Genomic DNA, 26,727 nt, shown 5'->3' with positions numbered 1-26,727 from the left:
TCAAAAGAAGCACTACATGCATCAGTGCTAAGTCTTAAAATGTTAGTGTTGGTGTCAACTGGCATTTAGAGCTTTCTGCTCCACATCAGGATTCTTTTTTATTCATTCATGGGATGTGGGCATCATGGCTAGGCCAGCATTTATTACCCATTCCTAATTGTCCTTGAGAAGGTGGTGAGCTGCCTTCTTGAACCACTGCAGTCCATGTGGTGGAGCTACACCCAAAGTGCTGTTAGGGAGGGAGTTCCAGGATTTTGACCCAGCAACAGTGAAGGAATAATGATATATTTCCAAGTCAGGATAGTGAGTGGCTTGGAGGGGAACTTTTTGGGGTTGTATACATGTTATATTGTTATTTTGATGGCCTTTTTAGTGCCTGCTTTTAAGGAAGACTAAGTAAGGCCTACAGAGTAGGAACTGTCAGAGCAAAGCTCGCCCATGGGATGAATAAAGGATGAAGCATGAGATTAGCAGGTATGTGCAGCAAAAGAGCGTGTTGAATTAAAGAATGAACAGTAACTGACCAAGCTATCCTTGATTTACTGCAATTGGGATGATATTGCAGGTAGACTGATTTGGGATTGATAGCTGACCGAGGAACAGATCCACTGTATGGAAACATCAAATGAACAGATGACTGCGTCATATTTGCTAACTTGGCTGAAATCCGACAGCATGCTGATCTTGTTTACTGCAGATGTTACGGTGAAAGTATTGCATGCTGACAACTGGCCTACTGCTTTCCTCAAGGAAAAATCTTATTCTGCACTTCCTGATCCCTTTAAGGAAAATGAGGCAGATAAATAGCGAAAACAGAAGACATCTAAGGCAGGGGGAGAAACACCAACAAGCTGTTTTTCCGTAACAAAGAGAAAAAAACCTAAGACCCAGGATCTGTGGTTTTTAGGAGGTTACAAGTATTCGAAGAAGTTGTTATGGACTAAAAGTTAACCCTGTTGCCTCTCTCAAATCAAACTCATTGCTCTTGACTTTGGATTGTACTTCCTGGATCAGGTTGTATAGCATCATTATCTGAAACACTGTCCTATTAGTAATTTTTTTTAGAATTAGTTAAGTAATTGTGGTGTCTTATTTGATCCTTGATCCTTAATCTTTTATACTTTAAAGAGAGATACCCTATAGATTTCCTTTTGACAGCTCAGTAGCCCTCTTTGCATTCCATAACTCCATTGAAATTGGTGGTTATCACTCTGAAGAGTTACTTTTACAGCATGGGATTTGTGCATTGGGAAGTTAGTACTCGTGCCAATGTTTGGATGATAGGACTTTATGATCAGATTTTTCTTCTGACAGTGGATTCATCGAGGGTCTAAAGTGGAATATTGTTGTTTTTCTTCACCATTTCAACTGTTGCTGACATTGAATAAGAGTTAAGGTTCTATTTGAGGAGTACTCTCCTCCCTCTCCTGAGTCCAGTTCATACCAACCCACCTAAAATAGTGTTAATTACATAGCAACATCCCACCAAACCAGACGACCAGTTTTTCTTGGATAGAGCTTGGAAATAATTAGTTAGTTGCCCCTTTCTCTTGAATAGCTTTTTACTACCTCTTGAAAAGGAACTGATCTTAGTCCAGGAGAGCTGCTTTTAGCTTATGTGGAAAAGGAAGATCATGTTTAAGATGATAACAAAAATATCTTAAAACATTGTATCCTTTGTGATTTTTCTCCTTTTCGAACAATATTGCAAAGGATTCTTCAATTTCAATAATGAAGACCTGATGAGGTAGGTTTCTCAATGAACTGTTAGGTTTTTGAACCTTGCAAGTTAATTTGAAATATCTTCTGTATATCAGCCTGTTTGAAGAACTACAATAAGTTCCTCCTTAAGGGAAACCTATTATGATGATTGGGGTACATTTGGGAAGGTTAGATTGACTTTTTACCTGTTCCAGCCTAGTGTAATAAACCTTTGGATCTTTGTAAAGGAGCCTGTGTAAGATAAGTTTGGGAAACATCAACCCAATTCCAGTGGATGGATGGTGGTGCATGAAATTATTCAGGCTGTAAGATAATTGATATGGAAAATTGAAGCATCATATTATTGTATTGTATCTTCTGAGGCTGAGGCTAAGATGCATTACAGATATTTCCCCTATTCTAATATATTTATGTTTTAGCGTGGTTTGTAAATTAGGGACACTCCCCAAATAGCATTGCCACAATTTTTGTTTTTGTGCAGTTTCTGCACATGCTCAGTCTTCTTAAAAACAAACCGCCGGTTTCCTCCACTGACCCTCTTGCTTGCCACTTCGCTCTCCTAAGCCCTTGCTGCTTCCCTTGCCACCCCTCTCTTGAGCCTACGCTCACAGTGAGGGCTCGAGAGAAGGAGTGAGCGAGAGGCACTGCGAGTAAGAGGAAGGGAGCAGGGCACATGGTGGAAAAGAGTGAACCGGAGGGGCGGTAAGCAGGATGATGGGGAGTGAGTTGTGTGGCAGAAAGTGGTGGATGTGAGTGGCAAGCAGCGAGCTTGCAGGTAAGTGGTAAGAGTTGGTAAGCATATTTTTTATTGTTAGGTTCAAGTCGGCCAATAGATATTTCATGTAAAAATTATGGGTCAGGAACGCAACCCCCCTTTATTAAATGTTTTCTTATGCTGAACAAAAATGACTTTGTCATGCTTTTGTTTAGCATGCTGAGTTTTAGGAATACATTAAGTTCTAAATGAGGGATAGCTGTATTGGGAAAACTGATAGGAACTCCATTCAGTATGTGTGGCTTTGGAAGCAACTGAGAACGAAAGTGTTTGAAATGGGAATAGTACATCATTGCCTAGTGTTAATATCTACCGTGAGATGCGTGCAAGGATTGAAATAAATTGAGAGGGCAGGGTAAAGATAACAGCATATTTTCAATTTTCAAGAACTGCAGCAGCTAGTCATGTCAATAGCTTAAAATTCCAATTTCTGAATGATTTCTCATTCTAATTTGTGTTGTTTTATTGTTTTGAAAACCTGTTCCAAGAAATCTACCACATGCAATAGAATTTGCTTCAGAATGCTTGACACACAGTACCACCAGAAGGCAGTAAAGTACCATGCATGCAAAATTTTACAGAGCAGCTTTCAGAAGATTCTGTGACTTCAAAAAAAATAGTTGATTTGAGTTTTTGATAGTTTTGCATCGTGAGCAGAAACCATCATGATTTGAGTAAATTACAGTAATCAGCAACCTAATGTTTTATCATTTCATTCTTGATAAATTAAGGTTTGCAACTCCCAGCAATTTGTTTACTGTATTAGTACATGGGGTGACAAATTCAGCTTTGATTAAATTTGTAGTTATTTTCTTTGTTCACTTTTACTGTGGAGGAAAGTGCTCATATGTTGACAATTTTAAATGAATTGGAAACTGGACAAAAAATGATATTTTTCCTGTTTTTAACCCTGTTCCAGAACATAAACATATATTGTGCTGCACTGTAATTTGTTGCTATCCAGGATGATCCAATTTTTTTCTTCTTTATATTAAAGCTAATTGTCAAATAGCTTAGATTTGTTTCCTTTCTAAAAAAAAAATCCCACCCCCACCTTTCCTGAAGGACTTGCCTTCACACACACACATAGGGTTTTTAAATTTCCTTCCTCCTGATCCAGGGAAATTGGGGCAAAGTGCGCTGCTCCCTCTTCTCCCAGCTGAAAGCTAACTTAATATTGGCTGGGCATGTAATCTAGATGAACTCAGATGTCATTTTTTTTCAAATGTCCTGGCTAGAAGCATTGGTCAATGTTTCAAGTTTACCAAGATTAACAAAATACTATTTGTTTTTGTAATAAATTTGTGTTATTTTAAGATTAATAGAATCTTGACTAAACTTTCTTGTTAACTAAAGTGACTAGATAAATCATTCAAATCTTTGCCTCTGAAATCCTAGGCATCATTGCAGAAAAAAGGAAACACAGCATTTAAAAAAATGTATGATTACACAGAGTCTGTAGCACAGAAATAGGCCATTTGACCCACTGGCCAATGTCATGTATTAAACTGATAAGTTAGTACTTGGAATAACATGGTGGTGAGGACTAATCCAAGTTAAGGTGTTGCTTTTTTATTAAGAAAGGACTTTGAAGTGTAAACATAGCATCCAAAGGTATAGTGACATTTAACAGTTCTTTAGGTTTTGTGTTGGAAGTTGACAACCTAAACTGAATTAAAACACTTGTCTTTTTGTGTTTTAATCAGTTCCTCGTTGTTTGTTCCAGTGAGGAACTAAAGTCGCTGTAGCTGTGTTAGCACATTTGCGGTGTGTCCAAGATCGTAATTTGCTTTCCTGCCCTGCCTCAGCCCACCTCGTAAGAGACTATGTTTGATAGTAGCTCTCAATTACATACCTTGGAAATCATCAACTAATACAAGGTATCATCATTAAAAAGTTTGTCAGCCAGAATTCCCCATTTCTCTTGCTATCTCATTTGCACCCTAACTAACCCTTTTTGCTTTTCCTGCATGCTTCTTGAACCACTGCAGTCCATGCAGTGTTGTACGCCTACAGTGCTGTTTGGAAATAAGTTCCATGATTTTGATACAGTGACAGTGAAGGAATGGTGATATAGTTCCAAATCAATATGCTGTGTGGCTTGGAGGGGAAGCTTGCAGTGGTGGTGTTCCCATGTGTATGCAGCCCTTCTAGGTGGTAGAGGTTGTGGATTCGTAATAGTTGTTGAGCTATCTTCTGACTTTTGGAGTAGGCAAATAGATAATAATTCAGTAAATATTGAGCTATTAAGCTGTGTTTTTTTGCATGCACAATTTTACTTGCTGGTCGTATGTTACCAAAGGCCAAATGAATTAAAATTGTTCAATTTTAATAATTTAATAGGTGAATAATTTGATCAAAGTGCATCAACAAAATTTAGCTTTTCTATTGATGAGAAAAGTGGCAAAAACAAATTTCAATGCAGATACACAAATCAAAAAATTGAAGAAAAATTAGCATTTTTCATGTCATAGAAATTACAGCACAAAAGAATGCCATTGGGCCCATTGCATCTGTACTGGTGCTATGTCTTCAGTTGTAGCTATATACATTTTTTCCTATCTTTTCATTTTTGACATATATCAAGAAAAGAATGACTGCACAGGGCTGTCGAATACGTGTGCTCTATAGTGTCAAATTATTGAAATTTCAGATATTAATCATAATATAAAGGACTGTAGAAAATAAATCTCAAGTATCTTGCTATATTGAAAACAGTGCCTAATAAGAAAAACTCATCGATCCCTAAAGATGGTGATGTGCCTTCAGAAAATATATGCTGACATGGGCCAAACATTAGTCTAGTCAAGTGCACCACCATCGTCTTTGATTGGTAAGTGATTACATATCATGTGTTTTTCCTTGTTGTAAAAACAATGTATTGATATCCTTTTTTTAATAACTGCATGTTGATATTGTATGGCAATATTTGGAAATCTGGATGTTGAATGCACATTGTCTATAATTGTTTGTGAATTAAGTGAATAAACAATTTGCTGGTTGTATGTCTCCGAGAGACATTGATTTGGCAATGATTTCACATTAGAGAAAAGTACTTAAAAGTTCTCTTCATTTATATTTCCATAGATGACTAATCCATAGACATGTCATCTGAAATTGCAAACAAGAGTTGGCATCGTTTTTTTGCAGTAAGTGAAGGAGGATGGCCATGATTTGAGCATACTGAGGCTGTTGAAGAGACTGCTGCCGGAGGACTTTCATACCTTTTGGCAGGATGCTTCTCTGTACCATTTAGGGATTATCCCATATGAGCCAGAAAAGTTAGTGATATCAATCAGAATGGACTTATGTCGACCTTTTGTGATCTCAACGGCACATACTTTCTACAGCCCTTGGATATTGCAATTTATAGTTCCATTGAGCTCTTTGAAGACCAGTTTGCAATGCTCCTTAAAGCAAGATCCTGTTTTTGTGCACTTGATCTGCTTTTTTCAGAGTGTGCCATATGGGTTGGGCTGGAGGGTCCTTTGGAATGTTGGATCCTGCAAAAGATTAACGGGTGGTTTGTTGTAAACTAAAAAGAAGTGTGTAAAATATACTTCATCCTTAAAAGCTTTTTGTAATTTTTATATTAATTCATAGTGTGCTATAAAATGACATTTCTGAAAATCCAGTTGTTTATTTGTCATTTTGCATTTGCTTTAATTTAAAAAGTAATTTATGAAGTTAACTGCACTTTACTTTGATGTCTTTTGAAATATAGGCATTGTGAATGTGACTATACTTTCAGATTCCTCCTTTTAAGTGATGGTTTTAATTTGAGTGATAATTATTTAGTGCAGTGCATTTACACAGTGATCATCAAGTGCAAACCAAGCACAATGTTACTAAAAGCACCTTTGCTGCTTGGTGTTATTTTCCAATAGGTATTAAGTTGGCTGCTTAATGACTTAAGAATATAAATAATCCTCTATAATTTTAGACAGCAGTCCATCACCCTACAGAGCAGCAATGGACTCCAGAAAGTAGCACTATGGGCCCCAGAAAGTAGTAGTATAGATTACTAAAGGTGATTTGTGCATGCCATAACATAAAACAATGTAAAACCAGGATATTTCAAAGCCTGAACAGAATACTTTTCTTGAAGTAAGCTCATTTCTTTACAACAGAACTTCAACACTGTACACCTGAAAAGTGAAATGCTTATTTATCAATCAAATTTGGGAGAGCTGTCTCACAGACCAGTCAAGTAACAGCCTGATATCGGCATACCCATGGAATCGTACCTTACCGACAATGTTCTAGACTCCACCGTCACCATCCCTGGGTATGTCCTGTCCCACCAGCAGGACAGACCAAGCAGAGGTGGCGGCACAGTGGTATACAGTCGGGAAGGAGTTGTCCTGGGAGCCCTCACCGTTGATTCTGGATCCTGTGAAGTCTCATGGCATCAGGTCAAACATGGGCAAGGAAACCTCCTACTGATTACCACGTACTGTTTTCCATCAGCTGATTAATCCGTATTCCTCCATGTTAAGCACCACTTGGAGGAAGCACTGAAGGTGGCAAGGATGCAGAATGTACTCTGGGTGGGGGATTTCAATGTCCTTCACCAAGAGTGGCTTGGTGGCTGCTGATCAAGCTGGCTGAGTCCTATAGGACATAGCTGCTAGATTGGGTCTGTGGCAGGCGTTGAGGGAACCAATGAGGGAAAAACATACTTGACCTCATCCTCCCCAACCTGCCTGCAGCAGATATATCGATCCATGACAGCATCAGTAAGAGTGGCCACCATGTAGTCCTTGTGGAGATGAAGTCTCATTTTCACATTGAGGATACCCTCCATTGTGTTGTGTAGCACTAACACCATGTTAAATGGATAAATTTCGACCAGATCTATCAAACACTGGTGCTGTGGGCGATTGGCAACAGCAGAACTGTACTCAACCACAATCTATAACCTCATGGCCAGTCATATCCCTGACTCTACCATTACCACCAAGCCAGTAGATTAAGCCTGTTTCAATGAAGAGTGCAGGAGGGCATGCCAGGATCAGCACCAGGCATACCTAAAAATGAGGCGTCAACCTGGTGAAGCTACAACTCAGCACTACTTGCATGTCAAACAGCATAAGCAGCATGCAACAGACAGAGCTAAGCGATTCCTCAACCAAAGGATTAGATCTAAGCTCTGCATTCCTGCCACATCCAGTCGTGAATGATGGTTGGTAGACAACTCACTGGAGGAGGAGGCTGCACCAACATCCCCATCCTCAAATGATGGGGGAGCCCAGCACATGAGTGCAAAAGATAAGGCTGAAGCATTTGCTACAATCTTCAGCCAGAAGTGCCAAGTGGAAGATTCATGTTAGCCTCCTCCAGAGGTCCCCAGCATCACAGATGCAAGTCTTCAGCCAATTCGATTCACTCCATGTGATATCAGGGAACAGCTGAAGGCACTTAACACTGCAAAGACTATGGGCCCTGACAATATTCCGGCAATAGTACTGAAGACTTGTGCTCTAGACCTTGCCGTGCCCCTAGCCAAGTTGTTCCAGTACAGCTGCAACATTGGTATCTACCCGGTAACGTGTAAAATTGCCCCGTTATGTCCTGCACACAAAAAAATAAATCCAACCCGGTCAATTACTGCATCAGTAAAGTAATGGAAGGGGTCATCAACAGTGCTATCAAGCGGCACTTGCTCAGCAATAGCCTGCTCACTGACGCTCAGTTTGGGTTCTGTCAGAATCACTCAGATCCTGACCTCATTACAGCCTTGGTTCAAGCATGGACAAAAGAGCTGGACTCCAGAGGTGTGGTGAGAGTTACTGCCCTTGACATCAAGGCAGCATTTGACCGAGTGTGACATCAAGGAGTCCTAGCAAAACTGGAGTCAATGGGAATCAGGGGAAAGCTCTCTGCTGGTTGTAGTCATACCGAGCACAGAGGAGGATGGTTGTGGTTGTTGGAGATCAATCATCTCAGTTCCAGGACATCACTGCAGGAGTCCTCCAAGGTAGTTTCCTAGGCCCAACCATCTTCAGCTGCTTCATCAATGACCTTTCCATCATAAGGTCAGAAGTGGGGATGTTCGCTGATGATCGCACAAAGTTCAGCACCATTCGCGACTCCTCAGATAAGCAGTCCATGCCCAAATGGAGCAAGACCTGGACAATATCCAGGCTTGGGCTGACAAGTGGCAAGTAACATTTGCACCGCACAAGCGTCAGGCAATGACCATCATCGACAAGAGAGAATCTAACCGTCACCCCATGACATCCAATGGCATTACCATCACTGAATCCCCCACTAACAACATCCTGGGGGTTAGCATTGACCAGAAACTGATCTGTCTTGGACTAGCCATATAAATACTATGGCTACAAGAGCTGGTCAGAGGCTAGGTATTCTGTGGCGAGTAACTCATTCCCTGACTCCCGAAAACCTGTCCACCATCTACAAGGGAAAAGTCGGGAGTGTGATGGAATACTTTCCGCTTGCCTGAATGAGTGCAGCTCCAACAACATTGAAGAAGCTCGACACCATCGAGGACAAAGCAACCCACTTGATTGGCACCCTGTCCATGAACATTCACTCCCTTCAACACCAACGCATGGTGGCAGTAGTGTGTACCATCTACAAGATGCACTGCAGGAACTCTCAAAGGCTCCTTCGGCACCTTCCAAGGCTCCATCGACGGCATCTTCCAAGCCCATGACCACTAACATCTAGAAGGACAAGGGCAGCAGATGCGTGGAAACATCATTACCTGGAAGCTGCCCTCCAAGCCACGCACTATCCTGACATGGAAATATACCGCTGTTCCTTCACTGTTACTGTGTCAAAATCCAAGAACTCCCTCCCTAACAGGACTGTGGTTGTACCTACACCACATAGACTACAGTGGTTCAAGAAGACAGCTCACCACTACCTTCTTGAGGGTAATTAGGGATGAGCCATAAACACTGGCCTAGCCAGTGACACCCACATCTCATAATAAAAAAAACTTATAAATGTGTAGAATAGTCTACATGGGTTTGGAGCCTTTTATTCAAACCCTTTGAGTTTGAGTTTTCAGAAACTTCAGAAGATCTGTCGAATGCTGGAGAAACAGCATACATAGTGTTGACGACTTTTCTCCTGTATTTCTTTAGCTTTTTTGATGCAGGATTGGGTGAATCACAATGGAGGTTTGGGCTGTCTGACTGGCGCGTCAAAAAAAAAATTGAATGAAAAACGGGGATTTAGCCCATTAAATACACCCTCTTCAATCATTGGTTCCACCTTAAGGAAGGCTCTGAAATATTTCCTTTGATCCACTTCAAGGACAATAACATCCATCAAACATTGCAACTTTTATTGTTCAACTCTTCTCAGAGTTTTTCATCATACATTTCCGAGGCTTAGTAATCATTATTACTGATTAATTTGATGATCTTTCTATAATTTTCCTTTGTAACATTCAATTCACAATGCTTTTTAAACTATCAATGGGCTCAGTCAAGAAAAAGAAAGCTGCATCTGCAGCATAGCTCTTAAGAAAAAAACCAAACCAATCGTACAGTAGAAAAGAATGAAAGAGCATGCTGAGTTGAAACACAAGTGCTTGAAAGGAAGCCAGAGTTGAAAATTTAGAGACTTTGTTTGTAAAGCTGCATCAAAATCGTGTTTTGAGAGTATAGATGGAATTGCAAGCTCGTAAACTTGGAATGCTACCTCGTATATTTGTTAAAAGTCTGCAGGCATCAGTTCCTGAAACCATCTGTTGCAAAACCTAAGTATTAAAACTAGCATGCTGGCTGTGTGGGAAATTTGTGCTGCAGCATGAATGATATGCCAGCATGTGTTGCTTTCGGACAGTTTATTTCCTCCTTCCATCCTATCTGGGGAGGAATACATGATTAAATTTAAATTGCTACTGAGATCCAGTAACCATTACTATTTTGATAGATCTACATTTTCTTCTCGAGGAACACTAACCAAAGGTAGCAAAGTTACATATTAAACATCTTTTGGGCACTTATTAGAGCTTGAATTGATACTGGAAGAAAAAAGCACAAGTTGATTTTGGTTGGTAACTGCCATTAAAATTTCAAAAGACTTGAGGGAGAAGTATATGGCAACCCTACAGAAAATAAAGATCCTGGTTTGAACCATGGGGTGCTTGTGTGATGGCTTCTTATTCTTGATTTCCTTGAAAGTAAACCCTCTGCATGTCAGGTAAATCTGCAGGCATTCTGATGATTGTATGAGATTGATTATGCATTTTGCTTTCTAACAGTCTCCATCGCTTTGGGGATGCCAACACAATGGGCACCCAAATATGTTACTGCAACTTGATATTTTCCAATGTTAGCTGTCATGTTTGTGTTGCTCACATAGCTCAAAGTTTAACTGAATGCAATAAACTGAATTGGGTTTAAATGTTTGCAGTTAGCAACTACTTAACAGAAACATTTTACATCTCCATCAGTTTAATGTGTTACTCTGAAGTACTTCTCCAGCTTTTGGACTCAGCTGGCCAGTCAATGCCTACCATATAAAATTCTTAGTTGCATGAGAGAATATGTAATAAGAAAGGCCTTAACTTCCATAATATACGCCATTGTTGACTATGTGCTGTTGCTGTCTTTACCTATAGGCTAAAGAAATTTCTATCTATGAGATAAAGTGGCAAGCCAGTAATGAGTTTTAAAATTGCAGTTAGGAACCACTTGCCTGAAACAACTTGCATGCTAGAGATCAAAAGGGTCACACTTGGTTGCAAACAAAGAACCTTGCACCTCCAGGTGCCTTGTGTCAGATGGATCAAAACATTGTTATACTCAATACAGTACTTGAATGCTATAATGAAGCACTGTCCACCAAATAAATCCACCGACAGATGCACCCCTTAACTGACCAATCAAACTAGTCCGAACAGACAAAAACTGAGCCTGAGCATTATTATTATAGATGGTACAGCAGCTTCAAACGATGTCCTGTTAAACTCAAATAACCAAAAGCTGTTGCATTGCTCTTCCATTAGCTTTGCTAAAATGGCATCTCAATGCCTAGGTCACCATTGAAATGCATTGAATGGAGTGACATTGCTGTGTTTGTACAGCATGGACGAACTAAACTTGTCATAGAGTTCAGCCCTGTCTATTCCTGTGTAAGTACTCTCTTAATAATGTGTTAACTGTTAATTACAAGTGTGAAGTTTCCTTCCTTAAGATTTTAATTAGAATGTAAAAATTTTACATCGGAATATTTTTTCTTCTGACTCCTTTTCCTCTCAATCCAGTCTTTCTTCACTTTTTTTTCTGTACCTGTTTTGATATTGAATTCACTCATTCTAACTACATTTTTGCCGTAGTCCTTGTACTGCTACTTTCTCAACCTTTCAATCTGGTTGATCTGAGCAATCACTGTAGTTGCATACCCTGTTCATTCAAATACCAGATGCCCAGTTTTCCTCTCTGTGACATTATTAGCTCACACTTTCAATAATTTGCTACTCAAAATTTTTTTTAAATTAAACGTGCTGTTAGATTCCTTCACAGCAAAAGTTCAATGCTTTGTCAAGGTTTTTGTCCATTGTGTTAAAAATGACCGTGGCCCATTTGACATTCTGAAGATTTGAGAAGCTTTGGTAAATTGGGGCATAAATTAGGACAAAAAATAGAAATTCTAAATTGAATAATGGATCTGAATATGTTTTTTGTAATGTGGTAAGTAGCACTATAATTTTAACTATGATGAAAATACACGAGTTCTGAAATGAGACATAGCATGCTGGAGTTAATATCTTACAATATCTTACTCTTAAAAAACTAGGATTATGAAAATTTACCTTGCAATTATATTTTGGTTTGTTTGATGTGTCCAAACTTCTAGGGAACAAATCCTGTATCATGACATGCCTATGTGCATAAGGATGATTAATAAAACCAAATTAATATAGATCTAAGAAGAAATAGCCGGAAACAGATTGACTTTTTTGCCTATATATAGAAACTCAACACCATTGTCAGCATGTATTAGTTATTAAAATCACTTTACATAGTCAATGTAATATTGTAGTTCTGTTTCCAGTTTCAGTTAGAATAGCTGAACTACTTTTCACAGTTGACTTTTCAAATCCAGAGCCGTATTTTTGTTTTATAGATTACTTTTGTATAATATTGTTTGTGTGATCTTCACATAAAACTAGATCAAAAATACTAATATGTAATTGGTTTTTTGAGAAGATTATTTAATAGTCATTTGTGTTGTCATCTGTTTCTTGCCACCACCACACAATCCATCTGTAGAAATAGTTGAATACGGAATTAGCCCCTTATTTAGTCATTATTTTTATCCATCCTTCTCTCTGCAATCTGTCCTGAACGTTTTAAATTTGGCTGTTTATGTCCCTGTTTGCCTATTCCAAATAACTATTCAATCTGATAGTGCTTTCACGTAGCAAGTGATAACCACAGAAACATCAAGTTGAATATTAACATTCAAATTCTTATACCTTACATGTTATTTTAAAAATGCTTGATGTATATAACAAAAATTTAATTCATTCTTGAGAATTATTTATTAATTGTGTATTAGCATGGATCTATCCATGTTAAATTCCATTACTTAAGTTAAAAGCAAAATACTGCAGATGCTGGAAATCTGAAACAAAACAGAAAATGCTGGAAAAACTCAGCAGGTCTAACAGCATCCGTGGAGAGAAAAACAGAGTTAAAGTTTCGAGTCTGTATGACTTCTTCAGAGCTGATGGTAACAATTTTCTGTTTTTGTTCCATCATTTTGTTCCATTACTTAAGTAGCCACTTATCTCTGCAAAACCATTTGTTTTCTTTCCAATGTCATTTACTTTCTGAAGGTACTGAAATAGGGTTTAGGATTTCACTGGTATCTCTCAAGTGGCTGTTATCGATGCGTAAGCCTGAAAGATAAATGTCGACATGCCATTTTGATTGCATTTGATGGCATTACACTTGAGTCTCAGTCTATTCTATCCCTATATTCACATGTAATCATTTTCCAGAAGGGGCCACTTGACTTGCAATGAAGTAACTCAGGATAGATGCCTTGGACAGGTCATGGTAGATTTAATAATGAGCAATGAGCCAGATTTAGTCAACAGCCTAACAGTGTGTGAAAATTTATCTAATAGTGAGTGGGGAGGTGGGTGCGCAGGGAATGGGGAAGAAGAGTGAGTGACAAAGAAAGGAGGTTGGAAAAAGCTGCTGGTGACAATTCGCTACTTGTGGAGAGAGATTCCACAGGTTCATTGTTTCCTTCCTGGGCCTCCAAGATTGAGTGGCATGTCAAAATCATAAACCATGCCATTTACAGGGTCCTTAATGACATGAATTACCAGCCCTAATTGGCTGTGGCAAGATTAATTTATACTAACTGTAAACCCAGCAAGTTCGTGAATAATTAATTTCAAAGTGAAGGCTCATTGTGAGGGTGCAATTTTTTTTGAGACTCTCCCTGGAGTGGTACAAATCATCCAATTTGTGGAGAATTAGGTCTCGTGGCATATTCTTCACTTCAAATTTCTGATTTTTTTCACAGCATTTAGCATATAAATTTATAATTAACATTTTTCTATTAGTTTCTGGGCCATAATCTGGGATTCTCACTGGCTATGTATGCTACCAATGATTCATTCCAAATGCTTTTCGTACTAAGACAGAATTTTAATGCCATTATCCCTGTATTTTTTTAACCTGTTTCACCTGCTGAAGTCAACTATACTAATTAATTTGTTTAGCAAGATGAAGGAAAACGTTTAATTCCTTCCCAGCCAAAATACTTAAATTAATTTTAATTATTTTCCAGTTTGAGTTGCTTGTAGGAAAAAATTGCTTTGATGCAGTCCATTTTTCATTTAATTTCCCTCTATCACAATCCAAGGTATCTATAAAATCAGTCACCTTTTCATGTAATATTGAGGTAATCACTCAAGCTTTCTATGGCCACGGAACCAAAAGCAAATCAGATATGGTACAACTAATATATGTTGGTAAGAAATTCTTGACATTGCTCAGCATTTAGGAGAGTGTAAGGAACGTTATAATAACCATTGACATCTTGATAGTTACTTGTTCTATTTAGCCAGTGGAATGCAGTATTACTTTTTATTTGCAATTTGATTTGTGTTGGAACACCATTTTGCATCATGGATTTGTAGCATGAATCTTGGGCAATAATTAATATCAATATAAAATCTGTTTTTAAGCATGGGGAGCATGGCAACATTGTTGGAGTGACATTTATGATCAGTATGAGAACTAAACCCGTGGAGGTGTGTTTACTTTTAAGAGACGAGATCAAAATGGATTAAACTTTTGAAGCAAAATGGGTAATTGTGAATTGCAATGAATGATAGTTGGACTGCAGTACAACTGAGCGTATTTTAGAATTTCTTTTATTCATTCATAGAATGTGGGTGTCGCTGGCTAGGCCAGCATTTATTGTCCATCCCTAATTGCCCTTGAGAAGGTGGTGGTGAGCTGCCGCCTTGAACTGCTGCAGTCAGTGTAGTGCAGGTACACCCACAGTGCAGTCAGGGAGTTCTAGGATTTTAACCCAGCGATAGTGAAGAAACAGCGATATATTTCCAAGACAGGATGGTGAGTGGCTAGGAGGGGGACTTCTCGGTGCTGATGTTCCCATGTGTCTGTTGCCCTTGTCCATACTCCAGCAGATGCACTTAAAAAAATAAAAACAAAATTCCTACAGTGAAATTTCGAAATTTATTTTCACTGGGCTGTACGTTTCAAAAATAAATGACTAGATTTTTGCCAGTTATTGCCATTGAGTGATTAATAAGGGCATCATTGTTTGGGTTAACTATCCTTGCTTGAAATGGTTTGCTGTAATTCCATGGTAAATATTTTAATATTTCTGTTTGTGGTTACGGAATTATTGTAACAGTTCTACATTTTATTTATGTAAAGTAAAATCAGGACAGCAAAGAAATAAAGGGAAACATCTGTCAATGATACTTCAATTGTTAATTTTACAAATTGCACAGATAGAGGGGGTGAGTGATGCAGCGGTTAGATCCTGGCATACCAACATAACATTAGTTAATGGATTAATCATCTCTAGTTAATGGATTGATGGTCTGCTCTCTATTGGGAAAGTGCTGCATTCACCTCTAGTAGCATCCTCAACTTGAATACCAATTTCAAATGTGCAAAAATTATAACCCCAAAAGTCATGCTTTGTTAGATGCAAGACAATTGTAAAATATGTGGTTCTTGGCTGCAACCTGAAACTGATGAGTACCAAGGAAATGATTCAACTGACATCACTCTTTACATACTTAATAACAATTAACCTTTGTAATCTTTGAAGAGACAAAGCATGACGCATTGTGTGATATTGAACCCTGTCTTCATTAAATGGCTTATATGATTTAACATGAGCAACAGCGTGGGCAAGTAGCTTAAGTTATGGCTGTGCATGTTTCCTATTTGTCAGTGCCATTTTGGTGTTATGTTTTAATTGGCTCAAACTTAATATCCCTAAAAGAGCAACTTAAATTTTGTAATTAAATGGCAAGAAAATATGAAAATATGCTCTTCATTAAAGAGCCGAAAGTGAAACAGCTGAATTGCTCAATTCCTTTCAACTAAACCATTTTGGCCACCATATTGTTTGTTAGTAGACACTTTAACAAGTTCAATAATTCATAATACAATGTATTATTACTCATCTAATTCCCAGTGAGCTCTGATAGAACTCTGATAGAATGTTTTCCATGGGAGGCTTACTCCTGTTTTGGCATTTTGACCCACAGTTCCGATTCACAGAAGTATAAGATCGTGCATGACTGGAAAAGACTTGCAATCCATCTGACCAACCCCTGTGTCTAGTAAATATCATAGTTTATAATACCTCTCTCCGCTTACTTTTTCCAGATACTAATTCAGTTCATTCTTGAATTTGCAGCAACAGTTAATGCCCCACTGACTCCTTGGCAGTCCTATTTCATACTTCTACCAACCTCTGCAATGGCCCATGCAATCTAAATTGCCTTGTGGCCCAACCAAATATGAGTTTCCACATTCAATGGACTGGAGGGAAGTTAAATAAATTCTAGTTTTCTAGTTTGCATTGGAATAGGAAAATATTACTTGCATACACACATATACCTTTACTTTAGGCATGTGATTGTTGGTGTTGATGTCATTTGTTGTTCTTTGACTGCAGTTTACTACCTTTCAAATCGTTTTGTAACTTTGCAGATCCAGGCATGGAGCTTTGCCAAATACTACCCAATATAACCTATATAACAGTAATATACATGATTGGATACAATGTCATACACATTCATAACATTATTTAAATTACATATATGCATTTTTTCTGTAATCAAATATTGTTAATATATCATTTATATGTCACCTTTACATGTATAATACTAATAATTATCTGACTTAACTGTGATGGTTGAATTGGAAACTTTGATTTAAAGAAACAAATTGTACAGATGTAACCTCTCTGTATTGATACAGCAGTTTTACTGTAGTCTAATACATTAGACCAGACTTATTCGCAGATTGATTGCCTTGCTTGGTTGAATTGGTGAGCTTCGAGCTTGCTCGTTGCTCCTTTGGTCAAGCATAAAATTGACAAGGAAAGAAAAGCAAAGTTAACTATCCTGCATAAGTTATAGAAGAAATTTTGTACTGGATCCGTAAGCAAAAATATGTTTTGGGAGATTAGTTAACAATTTAAATGGTCCTTATAAGCAAAATCACTTTTTTATTTGTTCTCAAAACACGGGGGACACTGACAAGTTTGCATTCAGTGCTCTCCGAAGGTGTTGGTGGGTCACTTTGAACTCTTGCATACTGAATTATGTACATAAAAGCCCCTCAAGAATTGAAGAAAGTTCCATGAATTATTTTAAAATCTGTAAAAAGTGAAAACTTAAACCAAATGGTTTTAAAATATTACCTAAAGATGTGTTTTTGTTCTTTTTGCTATCATTTGTTCTCTTGACAGTGTTTTTGGATTATTTGACTGGATAATTAAATGTTGATACATTGGTATCATAAACTGTGACAATAATTGAAACTATTTCAAATGTTGCTCACTAAAATTTAATTAACAAGTGAGGTCACAGAATCTTTACAGTGGATATCATTATTAGGAACTGCTTGGATAAGTTATCTTCAAACTTCCCAATTACCATGATTTTCATATCATACCTGCTTATAAAACTTGTGAATATTGGGCCATAGTGAGCTTTTGAAAGGGCCGCACAAGCATTGGTGTGCTGCAACACTTGACGCTCTATATAGGTGTGCTAAAAATAACAGGATGTTGAGTTGCATCTGAAATTTGTCGCAATTACTTCTTGGTCAATATGGCAGAAAATACCCCCCTTTTGGGCCCAGTGTGAGCCGGAGGCCCAAATAATAAATTTCTCGTGTGAGTGCTGATATTGCACATTGCTGTTTAATCAAGCCCATAACTATATTTTCTATAACAGCAAAATACTGCAGATGCTGGAGAACTGAAATAAAAGGACAAAATGCTGCAAGCACTCCGATCTGGTGGAATTTGTGCGGAGAGAAATAGTTAGCATTTCATGTCGATATTTTTTATATTGACTTAGTTTTAGGCAAATGTTAAGCTATGGAATATTTACCATTGATGTCAGTCATAAGCTTTGAACCTTATAACAATGATTTTTTAAAATATAACTGAATAGTTGATTTTATTTTTAATTTAAGAACTTGTGTCTGCAAACTAAAATATTCCTTGAAGTCTGTTGTTTAATTCTGTGTTTTAACCTCATTGAATTGATTAGACCATTGTAAGTGGAGGATAAGGCAGAAATTAAAAGCAATGATTATGAAGAAAACTTTGACTTGTCCACTCATTCGCATAAACAAGAGTAATTGTTCTACTTTATTTAGTGACATTTCTTCCTTTCCAGGATGATATTTACATGTATGGAGGAAAAATTGATACTGATAATGGAAATATCACAAATGAACTGTGGATCTTCAACATCCCCACTCTATCATGGACTAGAAAAACTCCAACAGTTCTAAACCCTGGCCAACAATATGATGTGGAAGGGCACTCGGCACATATCATTGAAATGGACAGTGGGGATGTCATCATGATTATCATTTTTGGATATTCTGCACTTTATGGTTACATAAACAGTGTTCAGGAATACAATATAAGTAAGTAATTTATGTAAGTGTTTTGAATGTCTGAAATGTATTGTGAAATCAGTTCATCAGAAAAATCTCATCATTGATGAAAATGAACCAAAGCCTTTTAACAAAGCGATAATACAGATTTTGTGGTAGTAGTGACGACCAAACTGTCAGTGTTTACTGTCATTATTGCTCTGGAACTGAGCAACTTCTTGAGTTAGCACATGTGCAGTCAAATGTGGAAATCCAGAAGAAGATGCCAGTGATTCTGTGCTCTACCAGGGGTGTGCTGTTGAGGCCCGCCCAGATTGAAATCAATTAGATATCATTGAATTGACGTGATATTCCAATCGTACATTACTAGCCTTACTGTAAAAACCCTTGAAAAAATTGCACTTTGTTAAATGCGGTGTAACTGGAGCTGGAGCAGCTCTGTGGATAGTTCCCTGTCCTCTGAGCAGGAAGGCTGTGGGTTCAAGTCCCACTCCAGGACTTGTTGGCTACTAAAGAACCTAGCTACTGGTGCAGGCATGTTAATCCCCAGCCTGGAAAAATGGGGAGGATTGACGGCAGGAAGGGCATCTGGCTGTAAAAACACCCACCAAATCCAAAAAAAGCTGATGGTTGATATGAAGGAGATCAAACAGCACTCTGGCAACCCCATGAAACAAGGGACTGGCTGAATGAGAAAGGAAGGAAGGAGGTTGAATGACGTGTAACTGGGTTTTTAACAACATACAAAGTTCATAATTACTGCTAAGCAGCCACACTGGCCCTTAGATTTTTTTAATGTTTGCTAAATGTCATGTTTCATCATTATGATAATTGTTTTTATGTTTATGCTATTTTAGATTCTACCTTTAACCTTCTGCATATCCCAATTATTTATTTCACCACTTATAAAACTTAAAAATTACAAGTGAAGGACTTCAGTGGTTGTTTCTTCCTGTTTTTTTGTCCGAGAGAACACTTCAATGTGATTGGCAACTTACCCTGCTTGATGACATCACTGTTGCTGGACACCTGGAGATTCCCTTAATTTGGTGCCAGAAACAAACTGCTGTGTGGAAAGGGAAAACTCATGCTACCAGGATTTCCAGATCTTTGTGGACAGCTTTATTGAGATCAGCCGAGCGCAGAAGCTTTGCCGCTGACCACAAGATCCAACCCAATATAGTAATTGAGAATCTTTTAGCAATTTACAGTTAAAGCCTTTAATTTCTAACCAGTTCCTTTCTTTACAGCAAACATTAGATATTGTATAAAATCCCTCTAATTCTGGGCAGCAGAAGTAAGCAGGTTTGTTCATGTCTGGCAGGAAGATCCTCCCATCATATGTAAATCAAGTTCCCTGTATAACTAGTCTGAGGAAAAATTCTTAATCACTGGCTGCAGTACCAGGAATGGATTATGTCTTTAATTTTAAAAAAAGGCCCTTTTTTTTCTTTTAAATGTAAGGCAGGGAATCCTTTGCTCCTAAGTGGTAAGGCCTGCAATTAAAGCTTACTCTGAGGAGGAGAGCTGCTACTAAACAACAATGTGGAAAAACCTGAAGAACCTTTTTTTAGTTTTACTATTCTTCACATCGGAAGCCTTTTGCTGGCAGTTATCTCCGGTTCACCAAATAGATAATTTATGTGTATGGATAGATAACTCATTAGATGATAGTATAATTCCAAATAACATAGAGTTTGAAAATGAGTATGTTGCAGATGCGTTATACAGAATAATGTGGCACTGTTTGGATATTGTTAAGGGTGGTCGGTGGTCTCTTTGAATCGAGGATGACATCTTTCAGGCTTGGTGAGACTTCAGATGACTGAGGAGTCAAGCTCTGGGTCCACATGTTCTTCCGCAGTGGGGGCAAGTTGTTGCACAAGGGAGTGGAAATCGCAGCCCTGGGTTGGCTTCCTTCTCCTTTCTCTGGTGCTGCTGTTCCGCCTCGCTGCTGAGTCGCTGAGCTTCAAAGTGGCTTGCACCTTGATGGACCAGGTGCACGTGCCATGCAGAGCGATGGGCAACATTCTCCTCCCAGTCAGTGGTGTTAATGCCTCTGTGCTTTAGGGTGACCTTGAGCGCATCCTTATACCGTTTCCTTTGTCTGCCCTTTGAATGTGATACTGTTGGCAATCATCTAAGATTTGTGTTGTATTAGTGGTATAATCATAGAGCAGTGGGGTAAAGCCAGGTCACTTTAAGGGAAATCAGTTTTCTGCAAGCTGAAAACGCAATGAACTATCTGCTAACATTAAATTGTTTGAAAAAGCCATTTCATGTTTAAGTTTTTGTTGCAGAGACATTGCTATATGTTTGAAAATGAAATAGCCTGAGTGTACTTTGTGAAGGCAATTGGAATGATTTTACTCTGTAGTTATACCACATATTCTGTGTTGATGCAAAGCTGTTTGGTATTTATTTGGGTATTTATTTAGGTATTCAAAAGGGAATTATGTTGCTACCTGAAAAGAGAGAATGTGCAAGGTTACAGGGATAAGGCAGGGGAATGGCACTCTGTAGAATGCTCTTTCAGAGAGCCAGTGCAGACTCAATGGGCAGAATGGCCTCATTCTACACTGTATGGATACTGTGATACTATGTTTCAGGTCACTTGGAGTCCGAGGCTTCTGGCAACATGCACTTTTACATGTTTATTGTTGTTCGGAGCTGTGGATAGTGATGGTAGAGGCTCCAACTTTCTTTCCATCACATGACTGACCAGGAATCTTTCCTGCTCTGACTGCCTGCCATTGGCATGTGTTGGAAGGATTTGCAGATTGATATCAACCTGTTTGGCTGCGCTTTGAATGCACCTTCCTTACCCATTCAGTCCTGGGACGGGACTCGAACCCAGAGCTTCTGGCTCAGTGGCTGGGACACTACCCACTGTGCCACAAGTCCATTAGTTTACTGCTTTACACTGATGCAAAATATGTAATCTCACTGCCTTATTAAAATTATGACAGCAACTAGTTTGTTTGTTGAGTTGGCTTTTTCAGCTGTCACCACTTCACTTATTTTATGGGGCATCATAGCTTAAATCAAAATAGTTATCAGAGAGTCATTTTAATAATTGCATTTCAGTTTATTTGTTGAAAATTAAGGTAAACTTTAGATGAAGTGTGGTAAACTTAAACCATAGAATGCAAAGATTATCACTTGGTAGTGCAGAACTTGAGTATTGCTGAAGAAGATATGCTGTTGAAGTTTTTTGTCCTGCACTCATCAGGGCAGACACAAGAACTACACATAGGCGTATGAACCATACAAATGAATAATGTGGCATATGAGTTTCAGTGCTGGTGTGATGCCAGGTACATAGGCCATATATCCCATTGACTGTTGAATCGTATCAAACAGCGCGTCCCTTCGGCTGTTTGCAATAGGCAGAGTACTGACCATATTCAACCAACCCTTGCTTGCAAAGCTTAGAACATAACGTCTAATGTTAGATGCGATTCTGAGATTGGGCAGCACCTGCTGAACTATCCCAATTATGCTAAGAATTACACTAACAACCAATTTATGATCATTAGTTGGGCTTGCAATGCGGCTCATATACGCTTGCTAGAAACTACCTATATTTATATGCAGGGACTTGTCCTCTGTAGGCAAAAGGAATATTATCAGACATTGCACCATTTTTGAATAAATAAAAGCATGGGGGACAATAGCTCCCTGGTGCATTTGCCATGGCAACGTGTCTTGGTCAATCACTTGCCAACCAATCAGCACCCTTTTCTCATGCAGTATTGTTGTGGTAAAAAGATGAGACCACGAGAGTTTTCTAGTAAGCAAAGGTTTTATTCAAGCATATGCTGGGAGGACACAGCCTGGTTCTACAGTGTGTCTCTCTCTGATACCAAGGCTGCATAGCATATTTTTAATCTTTCAGTTATCACATTCCACTATACTTACTAATACAATCTCCAGTAACATACCTAATGAGCAGAATTATTCAGGCTGCAGATGTCTCATCATCTCATTGGGAAGTTGGGAAATGCCTCCCAACCTGTGTTCTTATTGCCCTAACATTTGTTTACCCATCTTGTAAAGATCATTAAGTTTTGTGACTTGTGATTATTAGTTGGGTTCCCACAGTACCATACCCATCATGCCTATGTGTTGGCTATATTTCCCATCATGCTTAGAAAGAGCTCTCACAACTATACTTAAAGCTATTAATGCTGATAACTACATTTGACTACTTTTAAAGCTGTCAATGCACATCTTAATATCAGTTTTAATATTGAATTATTCCAATTACTCCATTTCAGTAGAAATTGTTTTTCCCTTTAAAATTTGACATTCTTGCAACTGTCCTAATGAGTGCAAGATGAAAAGCTTCAACAGCATATCTCTCTTCAGCATGCAAAGATTGGATAATTTGTATTATGCATACTAGAAAATAGTTATTCATCTCTGTTTAATCTTAAATGTTCTGCAAACTGGTTTTTGATGCACAGAGGAAAGAATGGTTTCAGTTAGCTGAACTGTTGTCTGTTTGAATTCCAACTGGGTCAGTTTCTGCAGCCAGTTGTCTTCGCTGTGCTGCATGTCAGGGATGAGAGAAGACTATTTGGCTCTTCAAGGTTCATCTTTAATGTAACACTCTCCCATCACAGCATCTAACTTTTCTTGAATCAAGCCAACATTTTTGACTCTTCTAATCTGCCTGGCAGATTATTTCAAACATTTATAGCTCTTTAAATAAATACTTAAATTTATATAAGCATCTTATTACATGTAAACCTCTTGAATTGTTTGAGGCAATGAATTATTTTTGGAATAAGAGCAGTGACTGTACATTAGTGGGCATATGCAAGAACCATTCTTTGCCAGCAGTGTAATGAATGGATGAATTGTTGATCTTTTTTGCTGTATATAAGCGTTGTTCAAGATGCTGGGAGAACTCCTTGCTTTTCTTTGAATAGTGTTATGAGGTCTTGCACTGTTTGCCTGTGCATGAAGGCAAGTTCTCAGTTTTATGTTGGGCCTGAGGGACAGTGCATCCAACAGTGCAGTATCCTCTATGTACTGTATCTTAGATTTTACACTCAGGCCTTTATATGGGACCAAAAACAAAAGCTTTCTGAGAAAGGTGTGTGTGCTACCAACTAAGCCAAACAAACAAACTAAAACTGCTCGACCTGACCTTAATTTCATTTTAGTTACATTTCATTTCATTAATTTCCATTTTTATTTCCCAGTTCCACTGTTGTGACTTGATCTGAAATAAAAATCTGAGTTTTCAGCGTACTATCTCATAAACCTAAATGAAGCTCCTTCTCTATCCACCCTCCGCTACTCCCCCCCCGCCCCCCCCCCCCCCCCATGCATCTGCCAATTACTTCTCTTTCTTACAGCTCATCATCTTTACATTTGAATAGTTGCCAACAACTGATTTTGGAGTGGAGCTTTTCCTTCTCTTATTTGTGCTATAAGTGCTGAAATGGAAGGAACAGCTGATTTTAGGATGGCTAACCTTGTTCCATAATTCAGCTGTTGTACTTGTTTGAAATATGTCAACACATTTACAAAAGAAATAAGCTGCAGTAGGTTATATGATGACATATAATTACATTATATAATCAGTAAGTAAAATTAACCTTTGCTTTGTAAAGCTGTTCATGTTTTGATTTGCTAATAGTCCTTATAAATAACCTGAAATCCGCAGTTGTTGTATTGGTAATATGAATAAGTAAAATACATTTAAAAAAAGTTACAAAATATGGAGCAAGGTATTGCAATTTTGATTGCAATTGCTTGGTCACTATAGTGGATGCCTGGATCTTGACGTTTGGTTTGAGGCTATGCAAAATCAATTTCAAATTTTGTGGTTGTTTAGGAAATTTAGATTGCAAGTGAAAGTGAAAAAATTGAATGTTTCGAAAGCCAGTGATTTATCATAGAAGTCATAGAATGGTACACTGCATAAAGAGGCCATTTTGCCCTTTGTAACTGTCTGTCCCTTTGGTAGGGGTAGCCAACTAGTTCTGCTACCTGGCTCTTTCTCCATAGACCTGCAAATGTTTTCCTTGAAATATTTGTCTAATTTCTTTTTTAAAGTTCCTATTGAATCTGCTTCCATCAGCCTGTCAGACAGTGTGGGCAGAATTTTGCCATCGGCGAGCAATTTTGCCCGCTCGCCGACGCGGGATGATGTCAGACGGAACCCCTGACGTCATCCCGCTCCATTTAAATTTTCAGGAAGGTGGGGGCACAGCCAAATCAGCTGTGCGCCCGCCGACCTGTCAATGGCCAATTGAGGCCATTGACAGGATCATTTAAACAATTAAAGAACCTGCCCGTCCAACCTTGAGGTTGGAGGGCAGGCAAGGAGCCTCGACGGGCAATAGAAAAAACATGAAACCTCATCCACCGGTGGGATGAAGTTTCATGTAAGGATTTAAAAAGTTTAATAAACTTATAATGTAAATTATGAACATGTCCCATCTCATGTGACATTGTCACATGAAGGGGACATGTTAGGGAATTTTTTTTCTTCCAATTTTCATATTTTTAGAAGTGTAAGCAACCTCCCAGAGGCAACACTTAGCCTCAGGGAGATGTGCGCTCTTTCGTTTTTGGGGATTCCCCCGCCCCCTTGCACAGGAAGCGCATAGCACTTCCTGCCGGATGTCATGCTGGGCGGGCCTTAATTGGATCGGCTCCCCGCCTACCGGAGATTGGGTCGGGCCCACCCGCCTGGCAGGCAGAAAATTTTGCCCTGTATTCCAGATGGCATTAACATGCTATTTTTTTAAAAAAAATTTTCCATATCACTTCTTTTTGCCAATTGCCTTAAATCTGAGACCTGACCATGCTACCACAGGAAATAGTTTTTTCCATCAAAACATTTCATGATTTTGAACATGCCTAACAAATCTCTGAAACATCTCTGCTCCACTACAACAACAATTTGTATTTATATCATGCCTTTAAAACATCCCAAGTGTTTCACAGGAGCGTCATAAAATGAAAGTTGACACTGAACCACATGGATGGGGCCAATAACTTAAATCTTGGTCAAAGAGGTAGATTTTAAGGAATATTGTGAAAGAGGAACAAGAGGTAGAGAGGTGAAGAGGTCTGGGGCGGGGGGAATTCCAGAACTTTACATTCTGGTAAACCTCTTTGGTTTTATTTGCCGTTATACAATTGCATGAAACTCACAGAGAAACATTGTAATTGTGTATCACAGTTAAATATTAACACTTTATTGTTTATAGTTTAAATGTTTTGCTTAAATTTAAGTTAGTGGATTGTATCTGACTACAATTATTTGATTTTGGTGCTGATTTAAATTTACCAACCTAAATTGCAATACAAGAAAGCAGAGTAAAATTTATAGAGGAATTGAAATGGAATGAAGTACAGTAACTATTTTGCCAAAGCACTTTTTGTTTTCATGATTTTTAATTATTGCATAAGTGGGAGATCAAGAGGATCAGTATTTATACTGCATTATGAGTAAAGCAATAGAAAATTCTGTTATAGATCGCATTGAGACTCGATTAATATTTTTGTGGAAATGCTGGTCTGTTGCGCATTGGACTGTTGATAATTATTGGAAAGGATTAACCCTTAAAACACTAGTTGCAGTAAAACATTTCTGTGTGGTAAGATTTAAAAATAAACTTTATTTGTGGATAGAAAAACAATGTAAAATAGTATGCACTAATATTGATGGACTTTTAAACTAGTTTTATTTCTTGTCCAGAGACCAACACATGGTTAGTGACAGAGACCAGAGGTGCGATAGTCCAGGGTGGATACGGGCACAGCAGTGTTTACAATGCAATGACAAAATCGATTTATGTGCACGGAGGATACAAAGCGTATACAAACAATAAATATGGCTTAGTGGATGATCTCTACAAGTACACAGTAAATAGTCGTACTTGGTAAGTGGAACAGTCAAGCATCCATTCAGTTGATTTTTGTTGCAGCATTTGATTTGAAATAGAAATGCTTAAATTGTGGTGGGGATCTGAATATAGTTGAAGCAGTGAATCTGTTTTCTGTTCTTTATGTCTTAGAGTGCTAGACAGGAAAGTTGCAAATATTTTGCTTATGAAAGCT

At 38.3% G+C, this 26,727-nt stretch overlaps 1 protein-coding gene and 1 long non-coding RNA gene across 10 annotated transcripts in view; one reads left to right on the top strand and one right to left on the bottom strand.

The window, feature by feature from the left end:
- Positions 1–26,727, top strand: part of atrnl1b (attractin-like 1b) — a 1,047,255-nt gene that overhangs the window by 128,338 nt on the left and 892,190 nt on the right. For all 9 annotated transcript variants that reach the window (XR_013579731.1, XM_078564667.1, XM_078564670.1 and 6 more), the window contains exons 8-9: positions 18,414–18,669; positions 26,366–26,549. Coding sequence is in view for 8 of the 9 variants with exons in the window: in XM_078564667.1 (XP_078420793.1) it covers positions 18,414–18,669; positions 26,366–26,549 (440 nt within the window). In the remaining variant the exon portion in view is untranslated. The remainder of the gene's footprint in view (positions 1–18,413; positions 18,670–26,365; positions 26,550–26,727) is intronic.
- LOC144694378 (uncharacterized) lies at positions 14,912–19,858 on the bottom strand. The gene is made up of 3 exons (XR_013579738.1): positions 19,638–19,858; positions 16,684–16,750; positions 14,912–15,166 (listed from the first exon to the last, which is right to left on the bottom strand). It is a non-coding gene; the product is annotated as an uncharacterized LOC144694378 (long non-coding RNA).

The sequence above is a fragment of the Cetorhinus maximus genome, chromosome 20, assembly GCF_964194155.1.
Source record: "Cetorhinus maximus chromosome 20, sCetMax3.hap1.1, whole genome shotgun sequence".
Classification (NCBI taxonomy): domain Eukaryota; kingdom Metazoa; phylum Chordata; class Chondrichthyes; order Lamniformes; family Cetorhinidae; genus Cetorhinus; species Cetorhinus maximus.
The sequence above is the reverse complement of the archived record's forward strand: the minus strand, read 5'-3'. Positions and strand labels throughout refer to the sequence as shown.